Below are 10,620 nucleotides of genomic sequence, written 5' to 3'. Positions count from 1 at the left end.
CATTTTAATATTCTTCTACATTTTTAATGTAGGATCCGAGTTGTAGGTGTGTACACGACAAATTGTGCTCTTCGTTTGTATTATGCAAGCTTTTACTCGTGCATTGAAAGACTATAATAAGTCGCAAACTAGCCTATAAGAATATAGTTTATCGTTTTTAAAGGTAAAATAAATAATGACTAGTTTGGTTTAAACTAGACTTCAAATAGACGTTTAGTTTACTTTGATAATCAGTATTTAAAATCTAAAGAGTCTTATCATATACTTTATCTTAACACTCATATGGTGCTATCAATAACTACTCTTTTGTTTCCCATTTAGACAAAAAAATGTCATTTTACACTGGCTCATAGCTCCTTCCTGCGAGTTATATCTCACACTGTAAGTTAAGAACTGTAAAATATTCAGTATGGAAAGGTAAATAGAGTAAAAAATGCAGAAAGTATTACAAAAGAAAAACAAACAACCCCCCCCAAAAAAACACACACAAGCTTCGTGACTTATTAATTCCAAGGAAAACTTGGTATCAGCTAATGAAATATGTTACAGGTACATTACAATGTAGAGAACTTTTCATTATATTTTTCTTAAAGTTATTTCACGATAATGAAAAAATAAAAACGTTGGAGAAAAACATTCTGATTAATTATTTTTAAAAGAAAGCTTGTATTTTCTAAAAAAAAATGTCTCCCTTTACATCAAGAGAAAACCTTTCTTGAAGAAGGCACTTAAGTTTTTTATAAACTGTAAAAAAAGGTATTCTGTTGAACTCTTTTAAAGATGCTGATCTTGAACTATTTCATCTCTTTCTTTAGAGAAATAGCTTTTTCTTCCTGATTTGAAGTAATGTTTATTACATATTCTCTTGATCTTTCGAGAACGCAACATATTAGAATTTAAAACCGCAATTAAAAAAAAAAGAAAATGCAAAAATTGAATAGTGTCTGTGAAAGCCACCAGAGGACGCCAGAATCCAGGCTCACTATTTTCTAATCATCATAAAAAGAGCACAGGACAAAACCATTCCGAGGACCTACAAAAAATTAAATCATTGGTCAATGTCTTAGAGATATTATACAATAACTAACACACAAAGTTTAATAAATAACTAAGCTTGTTACCAAAGCAATACGTAACTCAAGCGATACACTGTGTAAAAACTATTTTACCATATCTTACTAACCGAAATGTAATGATTAATACACAATTTCTAAATTCAATTAATAATGCACTTGCTATATCTTAATCATATAGCACGAAAAATATAAATCAATACTGAAATTATTATGAAATAATATAAAACAAAATTGTGACGGCGAATAAATAAACAATAAAAAAAAATTATAAACTATGCAACCAAACTACATGCAATTATGACAGTAATAATATTTAATGATACAGAATTAAACTGAGAATGAAACTTATTATCTAATTTCATGCCAAATTATATGCAATGATAATGTTTAAAAACGTAGAAAAATATTCAAATGAAACCGACTAAAGAACTATCTTACCAAAAAACATGCTACTCCTTTACAAATATTTTAAACACTAGAACAAATAACATGAATGTAAATGTTATCTCAATCTAGTTGTATTCTTTATTTCTCGCAACTTATTAATTTAATTTAAGTATACATTCTACTTTTACTGATTTCCAGTTAAGCGAAATACTAGCTCAATATAAAGAAAAGGATAAAGCCGTTGTAAAAGCCCCAATATTTTACTTGTTTGTTATTATGCCCAAAGCTACAGAATGGGCTTCTTTTCTGTGTCTATCGCGGGGTTCGAAACTTGAATTTTAGCTTTATAAATCATAAAGCCTGCCGCTGAGCCACCACGAGGTAAGTTTTTGTACTGTCCACTACGCAGGTACGAGCGTAAGTTTTAAAGCAGGAGTCAGTCAGGTTTGTCTCAACCACTACTTGAGTAAGAGGATAATATTTTAAGCAGGGGTCATTTAGTTTCATCATCATAACTACATTGGTGTACGTAAGGCTTTGTCTTAGCCAAATAATAGGCAGCACTTTCTTTGTTAGAGATTATGTATGTAATGACAAATTGTACGTTTTAAAACTCGTTAGTCTTTTTATACAGTTTGTGATAACATTAATACCAATAATATCAGTAATAGAACACAGTACAAATTTGTATAAGATAATTTTACAAATATACTTTTAATGCCAGCTGGACCGGAAACTTTACTAACTATTTTATTTATTTATAAATCGTAGTGATGCTCTAAAGTTTAGTTTGCGTTTATTTTCCTATTGTACTGGTTAATCTAACATGAGACCAGTTTATAATATTGGATTTATTTCTCACGAGTCTAATTTTCCTTTTTCGATGTTATTTTTGCAATCTTTCAATCTACACTTTTACTTGTTTGCACTTTATAGAATAAGCAGCATGTGCATGGAATTTTATAAAAAACGAATTTATCGTCTTGTTGAACTTTACCTGTCAATTCACTAACAATATTTTATAACTGAAAACGGGTAGAATAAGTTACTTGGCAATCAGTATATTTATGAAAGATATTTCCAATTCGAGTAGAAGTTGATTAAAAATATAGAAAACAGATACTTTTATCACTTGAGATATCACTACGTTTTAATCTTGTGCAGAGGGAAATAGTTATGCTATTGAAGTATCTTTTATATATTTTACTTATAATGTTGGGTTTTAAACCTATATTAACTGGAATGTCTTTAAAAATTAATTCTGACATAAAGTCATCAGGATAAGCACAGATTATCATGGCTCAGAAACAAAAGGATAAGAGGATGATAAATTTTATGAGTAAGGATGACACGATGTGGCGCCAAAATGACAAAAAATGGCTTCTTTAAAACCTATGTGGTTAAAGAAATTCCCGTTCTTTAAACATTTACGTCTAAAACAGTGGAAAATGCCTTCATGAATAATTGAATTGACATATTAATTTAATTTGAATAATTTCCTAATTCAAAAGGCTAAAATTCAAGGTACTTATGTAAATAATTAATTAGAACATTCAAACGATCGAAATTTCTAAGTATGTATTTTATAAACTTTATTCGGAAACCGTGAACGGTGTCAAAACACACACACACACTACATGTTTTACGTCATCCTCAGGAATCTGAAACAAACATATGAAGCCGTAAAAACGTCTGTTATCTCTTGTCACTTGTTTTAGGTTTTGCTGTTGTTCTTTTTTTTCTTTTTTTTTACTTTCCAACGTAATTCAGTACATTACATGTTACTGAACAAGTGGTTGATGTTGATTTTAGGTATAAGTGACGTTGAAGTGGATAAATCTATTCGACGCCTTCGCCATCTGCCGGTGATTCGAGCAGATCCATCAACGTGGAACCGTTGCGGGAGACCAAAGAACTTATACATTACGTTAAAAGACGGCTCTCACGTTTGTGCTCGTTATAGAGCACCTCACGATTATTTAGTACAAGGTAAAAAACTTGGCGTTTTTTGTTTAAGAGAAACGAGTTTGAATTAGTTGTTATTGCAAAGTTTTCAGTATTACCTGAAGTTATGATGTAGTGTATTTGCATGTCATGTTAAACACGAAACTAATGAAAAAAATGGTGTTATTTATCACAATATATATTCCATATGAAATATATATTCAAGTGTTTTTGTATCTATTCTTGTTTTTATGTAACTATTTATCCGTGTGTGTCCATCTGTCTATTTCTCCAACTAGACATTAGTATACTTACAACATAATAGAGATATGTTTTATTCAACAGGAGAGTTAATGTCTTTCTATCTTGCCCGGCTTCTGGGGATCCACAACGTGCCTGTGGTAACATTGTCAGCTCCTGATGTTAGTGGTCAGTGGGGAGAACCACCTGTAACCAAAGCCGTGATGAAGGCGGGTTGGGCAGGAAATGCGACAGTAGCGTTGATTCAATGGATAGACTACCTTGAAAGGTGAGACCACTGTTCAGCTGCTTGTGTAACTAAAAGTCTTAGAATTCAACTTTTTATGTTAAGCCTAAAATCGATTCATGTTATGTTTACCTTAGTATTTAGAGTACAAATAAAAATTGTTCGTATTTAAAGTACACGTTTTTAAGAATGCAAAATCGTTCATAGATTTTGTGAATCTTTAGTGTACATAATTTACGTTATTTAATCAAATATTAAGGTTAAACGAACAAGAGACAAGCTAAACCTACATTATTGCCATTATTAACAACAATTCTTAGAAGTATAATATAAAAAAATCAAACATTTTTTAAACAAATAGGAAATTTATTGGTTTAGAATTTTATTTTTAAGTACTTTAATTGAGTATAACATTCGTAGAATATTAAAATATTATGTGGTACCGTCATTTAGTATGCGATTTTTATTTTCCAATTAACATAAAAAAGACTTGTAACATTTGATATCTTATAGTGAAACTGATTTTAAAATAGAGTTTATGCTGCCATCTCTCGTAATAAATATCACATAATTATATCGAAGATAAAATAAATACGATAAGAGGTTTCTAGTGTATTTGCAAGAGCGTGATGGGGAAATAATTTATTTATCAACATACAAGGAGAAAGAGGGTCAAGGTCCAAACAGATTATATGTGTAAGAAAATATAAAGAAAGATGCGTATAAATAACATAATTGGAAGTATAATAGCCCGTCGCTCAAGACTTTTGTTTTTGTGTTCAAGTTATGAATTCACTAATTTAAAAAACGGAATATTCAGGGCCTTCTTTCGTTTAAATGTTCAACTTAGCCAAAGAAGAAAAAAAGGAATTTAAATCCTCTTTACTGTAAATATTCAAGTTAACAACTGTCAGTATAAGAGTTAAGAGAAAGAATTTAGTGTTTTCTTTCATTTAAAATTGAAATAATGATAAAAGTATAGAATATCTGTTCAAGATCGACTTTAATTCTTGACGTTATTAACATAAGTTGATTTAGCACTGACTTTTGTAATTAAGAATATGTTTTTAATTCTAGAGATCGAATGCCGAAGGCGATTCTTGAAGCCCTTCTGACAAACAAAACTATAAGTTCTCGATCGTCTCGTTTGAAAGACGTTCATCTTGTCGACGCTGTCGAGTTACTCCAGTGGAGCGATTTAATAATGTTCGACTACCTAACAGGGAATTACGACAGGTAAAATTGGGTAATTATTAATAATTATAATTATCAGAAGTTGAAACTAATGACTTATTGAGTGAAACATTATAAATGATAACAGTTACATGGAAGGGGTGAGCTCAGATAATTCAATGCCTAAGTTAGAGATAATCCACAAATAACATAAATATAGAGAAGTTTAATGAACCGGGAATGATAATTAACTTTTAAAGGAAATCAGTACTGGCGTCCCAGTCAATTTTGTTTTTAAGTTTACATATAATTAACTTTAAATAATCAATGCTTGCTAAGGCACTGATATACCAATCCCTATTTATTTATTTTTTAAGTTGACATATAATTAACTTTTAAACAGATCAATATTCATGAGAGCACTGATATCCGAGCCCCCCCCCCCCTTTTTTTTTAAAGTTAACACATCTTTCGAATATATTACTTGATGGCCGGGCTTGGCCTAGTGATTAGTATGTTGAGCTAAAAATAAAAAGTCCAGGGTTGCCTCTAAACACGATCTCAACTTTTCGCTATGAGTGTTATAAAATCGACAATTAAATTCGGTTCAAAGAAAGGGACAAATTCATTGTGACTGTGGCTACCTCCTGTCTTCTTTCTGTTTAGTAACTCAAAGTTAGAGATAGCTACGCCTGAACACTAAGGTTCTGTGACCTGACCATATGTCCTTTGAAACAAAAATAACAACAATAAAAATTCAACCATTTTATTCTGGATTCGTAATTTATAAACATTTCTGTCATATATCGTTGATGCTGAAAATTAAGACTTAGTATCTTATGTTTCGAATTATATTTCTGCTTTGTTTTGATAACTTAGCATCTTATGTTTCGAATTATATTTCTGCTTTGTTTTGATAACTTAGTATCTTGTGTTTCGAATTATATTTCTGCTTTGTTTTGATAACTTAGTATCTTGTGTTTCGAATTATATTTCTACTTTGTTTTGATAACTTAGTATCCTACGTTCCGAATTATATTTCTACTTTGTTTTAATAACTTAGTATCCTACGTTCCGAATTATATTTCTGCTTTGTTTTGATAACTTAGTATCTTATGTTTCGAATTATATTTCTGCTTTGTTTTGATAACTTAGTATCTTACGTTTCGAATTATATTTCTGCTTTGTTTTGATAACTTAGTATCTTATGTTTCGAATTATATTTCTACTTTGTTTTGATAACTCACTCGATATTATTTGTCCATTGTTGTTTTAGAATCAGCGTTCTAGTTTAGGAATTATTTTAACTGTAATTGTTTACCCATCATTTCAGAGTAGCGAGTATGCAGGATGCTGCGGACAAAGAGAATAATTCTTTAATCCTTCACGAAACTATTCATAATCTCGTTAAATCTCGAAAAACTGGAAGTTTGTGGCTTATTGATAACGAGAGTGGTTTATTGGATAGCTATTCGCTGATGTACGGGGAGCCTAGTCTCGGACCCGGAGAACAAAATCATCGCTTTGTTACTTTTCATGAAAATATGTTAAATACTATCTGTATATTTCGTAAGTCAACAGTACAGCGTATTAGGTGGTTGTATCATCACGGAGCCCTCTATAATCTCCTGGTAGACTTTGTGAAAAGATACGAACCTCTGTTTGCGAGATTGCCTGACGTCAGTCATCGCCTGGAACTGGCTCAGAATTTACAGAAGCGTCTCAACAAGTTATATTTTCATATCAAGAGCTGTACAAGCTTCATATAGGTTTTATATTTATGTAAATAAATAAGTATTTATTTTCGGTTTATGTTGTGTTACTTTCAAGCTTTTGTTTTACTAATCATTTGCTAGGTAAAACTCTCGAGTAGGAAATGCGTTTATCGAACAGAAGTATATCATACAATACAGACATTTACATTTATAACAAAACCCATACACGCAATTGTAACAAACACTTGTTCCAGTTAAGGTAAACCACAATGCAACTGCTAAGTGTCTCTCCAATTAACTTAGTTACCCAAGTTGATAATATACAAAGCATCACTTTATTAGCTATTATTAAGAGTTGTGTAATAGATTAATCAGAAAATATAACTATTTAGTACTTGACTCGTGTGGTTAATGTTTCATTTCGCGTCGTGGTTAATAAAATCAGAAATACTTTAAGTGGTAAGAGTTGGTTGTTTTTAGCTGTCACATAATGCAATTGGAATGGTTAACCATCACATAACATTTGTTGATCAAGAAATATTACAACAACGTCTTCACACTTCGAGAGCGTAAAGCTATAATTGCAGCTGATCTGGCAACACAAGCCATTTCAATGTTAAATGACACTACTAGAATTTACACTTACTTTTTGCGAAACATTTTTTCTCTGAATCCTAGTTCAGTAGCAGAAAACTAAACAACACCAATCGTAATTTATTATAAGTTCATACTGCATTAGTTACGTGTAAGTCCAACTTACACTTAAAATAACAGGTATAATACACACTACTATCTAGCGTTACATGACTATTGTGAGCTCAATACACTACACATGTGTAGTGTATAATATACACTACTATCTAGCGTTACATGACTATTGTGAGCTCAATACACTACACATGTGTAGTGTATAATACACACTACTATCTAGCGTTACATGACTGTGAGCTCAGTTTTATAATTCTCCGTTATGAGCTATGTTTGTCAACATGTTAGAGTTCTTGTTATTCCCAATCATTCAGTATATGTTTCAATCAAGTGAAAATTGTTTTAAACCAATAATTTTTTATTAAAGACCCCCGAGTGATTTTTCTAATTTGATACGAAATAAATGTACTTGGTCTGAGACAAAGTTTCCGACATCAACGGACCTTTTATAAAAGAAATGCTCTGTTATTAAACTAACGAAGTGTAAAAAGCTACTTTCGACACAATTTTAATTCTTCAAAAAAAAAATCACACAAATACATGCAGTTCTGCTACAAATTCAACACAATACCCTCAGAAAACTTAATAAACATGGTCTGTTCTTTATTAAAATACAGATTTGCTGTATTTATAGCATATGAAACAGATAACATTGAAAGAACCCTGTATAAAGATTTTAAATACTCCGTAAAGATTCTCACTTATAACGCAGCATGAGTAGATGCTATAAAGATTAACACGAGTTAAGCCTATTTCATAACTGTACATGTGTCGTGGAATTTCGGTGGCATTTGTACGAAAGTGTTTGCAACAATCCACCTTTTATTTTCTTACAACGTTTAATAAGTGAAGTTTAATGCCCATATTTATAAATTAATGTTTAGGTTTAGGCTGTAAAGTTAATATGCTAATGTAACAGTTTTTGTGACTTGAGACACCCCAACACTATCCAATGTATTTTCCGATTCATCAATAGCCCGGATTGCTAGATTAAGCCTATCGTCCATTTGTTTCCATTACTCTAGAGATAATGATTACTTAAAGTGATTAACTTCTGCCAAGACTACAACTACTACACTAAGTACACACACACCTGGTAAACTCAGCTTTATTACGAAAGTAATCTTATGATTATCATCTGCCCGATCCCCACAATCGTGTCACATTAAACACACATCTAGTAGACACAACTTTATTACGAAAGTAATCTAGTGATTATCATCTACCCAGCCTCCACAATCGTGTCACATTAAACTAACACATCTGGTAGACACAGTTTTATTTCGAAAGTAACCTAGGGATTATCATCTGCCCGGTCCCCCAAAACGTGCCACACACACCTTGTAGACATAGCTTTATTTTGAAACTAGCCTAAGATTATCATCTGCCCAGTCTCCACAAGAGTGTCACATTAAATTCACATACGCACTTGGCAGACACATTCCCAAGTTCAGACATTTAAGATTGTTGACCTTTTTTGGCCCACACAGTGTATCGTCATGTTTATCAACAACAAAAAAAAAGGCATATGATAAAGTACATTGAAAGCAATTAAAATGTGGGGACACAACTAATACGAATGTGCATATAAAAATATTAAAACAGACATTACTAGACTGATACTAAACAAAACTGTTGAAATGCGTTATAGATTGTTTCATGACAACATACATGCTTATGTAAAAGAGTGATATATATATATACAATAACTTGCTCCAAAAGAAATTACAAGTACTTTGCTGTTTGTGTTTACAAGTTCAGTATCCAATAATCGATCAAAGACATTGTTTGATTTTTTATTCTACAATATAAGTACTGTAGTTCGGAAAATATTATGTATAAAGTGTTTGAAAAACCACATATAAGCAAATTTATTATGGAAAAAGAAAAGAAAAAATCTCTGAAAATACTGAATAACATAGTTCTGAAAAACATCAATAGAGGGTGCCTAAATAGCGTATTTATTGGTGGATCTAACAAAGTCACTATATAATTTGTAAACCCATTTATCATATGACTTTTACAACATTGACTTTTATAAACACTAAGAATTTCAAAGATAAATTTGATTTTGGCATAGAGTTCTTAAAGTGTGTTAATATTTAACCGATGCAATTATTTTAACTTCATTCTAAAATTATTTGGTTTAAAAATATAAATATCAATACATTAAATAACAATTTAATTGTTAATTGCAAGACAATAATATGTTACTGGCAAATGACATAAGAAGACAAGCTAATAACTTCAGAACAGGTAAGAAGATATAAAGGTTGTGCAGTAATAGTTTATCAGATTTTAAAATTATATGAGGTTAAGGAAATAAATTAGTAAATAAAACGTGAATATTTAGAATATTACGTGAAGATAAAAAGTAAAAATAACATTTTTAAATGTCTTGTCGCTATTTGCCTTTATAATAGCGAACAGTGAACTAAAATATACAAACAGTTTATCACTTGATGCCATTTTTAAATATTTAGTGTTTTTTTTTCACGGCAATCTATTTTTTTTTTACCGAAATGCTAATAGTAGCGAGTCATAATCCGAGTTAAGAAGTAGTTGGAGAAGATTTTCGCTTCAGAAATGAATAAACTAAATTTCGATATTCATTCAAAAAAAAAAATGCTAACAAAAATTATTAATGCTAATTTTGCAATTAAAATTTAATTAGTATTTAGAATATCAGGCAGATGCAGTCACTGCGTAATAAAATTCTGAAAATACAAACAAACAAGCAATAAAATGTTAAAATCGTTTGTGTGGGAATAAAAAGATATGCAGCCTATGTTTCGCCAAATTACATTTATTGGGACTGTATAAATTTTGAGACAAACCAGACTGACTACTGCTTTAGAACTTACCATCGTACCCATGTAATGGTTGAGACAAACCTGAATGACTCCTGCTTTAGAACTTACCATCGTACCCATGTAGTGGTTGAGACAAACCTGAATGACTCCTGCTTTAGAACTTACCCTCGTACCCATGTAGTGGTTGAGACAAACCTGAATGACTCCTGCTTTAGAACTTACCATCGTACCCATGTAATGGTTGAGACAAACCTGAATGACTCCTGCTTTAGAACTTACCATCGTACCCATGTAATGGTTGAGACAAACCTGAATGA

General features: G+C 31.1%; 2 protein-coding genes across 2 annotated transcripts in view; one reads left to right on the top strand and one right to left on the bottom strand.

The window, feature by feature from the left end:
- The window catches only part of LOC106457415 (four-jointed box protein 1-like), a 25,171-nt gene extending 18,335 nt beyond the window's left edge, over positions 1 to 6,836 (top strand). Inside the window, exons 3-6 of the mRNA XM_013916829.2 lie at positions 3,276 to 3,452; positions 3,753 to 3,936; positions 4,972 to 5,130; positions 6,401 to 6,836. Of these exons, the coding sequence (XP_013772283.2) occupies positions 3,276 to 3,452; positions 3,753 to 3,936; positions 4,972 to 5,130; positions 6,401 to 6,836 (956 nt within the window). The remainder of the gene's footprint in view (positions 1 to 3,275; positions 3,453 to 3,752; positions 3,937 to 4,971; positions 5,131 to 6,400) is intronic.
- A 3,353-nt stretch (positions 6,837 to 10,189) lies between these two features.
- LOC106457414 (tetraspanin-9-like) overlaps positions 10,190 to 10,620 on the bottom strand; it is a 47,814-nt gene continuing 47,383 nt past the window's right edge. The window contains exons 7-8 of the mRNA XM_022383331.1: positions 10,526 to 10,612; positions 10,190 to 10,207 (exon numbers count right to left, since the gene is read on the bottom strand). Coding sequence (XP_022239039.1) covers positions 10,190 to 10,207; positions 10,526 to 10,612 — 105 coding nt within the window. The remainder of the gene's footprint in view (positions 10,208 to 10,525; positions 10,613 to 10,620) is intronic.

The sequence above is a fragment of the Limulus polyphemus genome, unplaced genomic scaffold (assembly GCF_000517525.1).
Source record: "Limulus polyphemus unplaced genomic scaffold, Limulus_polyphemus-2.1.2 Scaffold327, whole genome shotgun sequence".
NCBI classification, from domain to species: Eukaryota; Metazoa; Arthropoda; class Merostomata; order Xiphosura; family Limulidae; genus Limulus; species Limulus polyphemus.
Note: the sequence above shows the minus strand (reverse complement) of the source record. Positions and strands in the feature narration are given on the sequence as shown.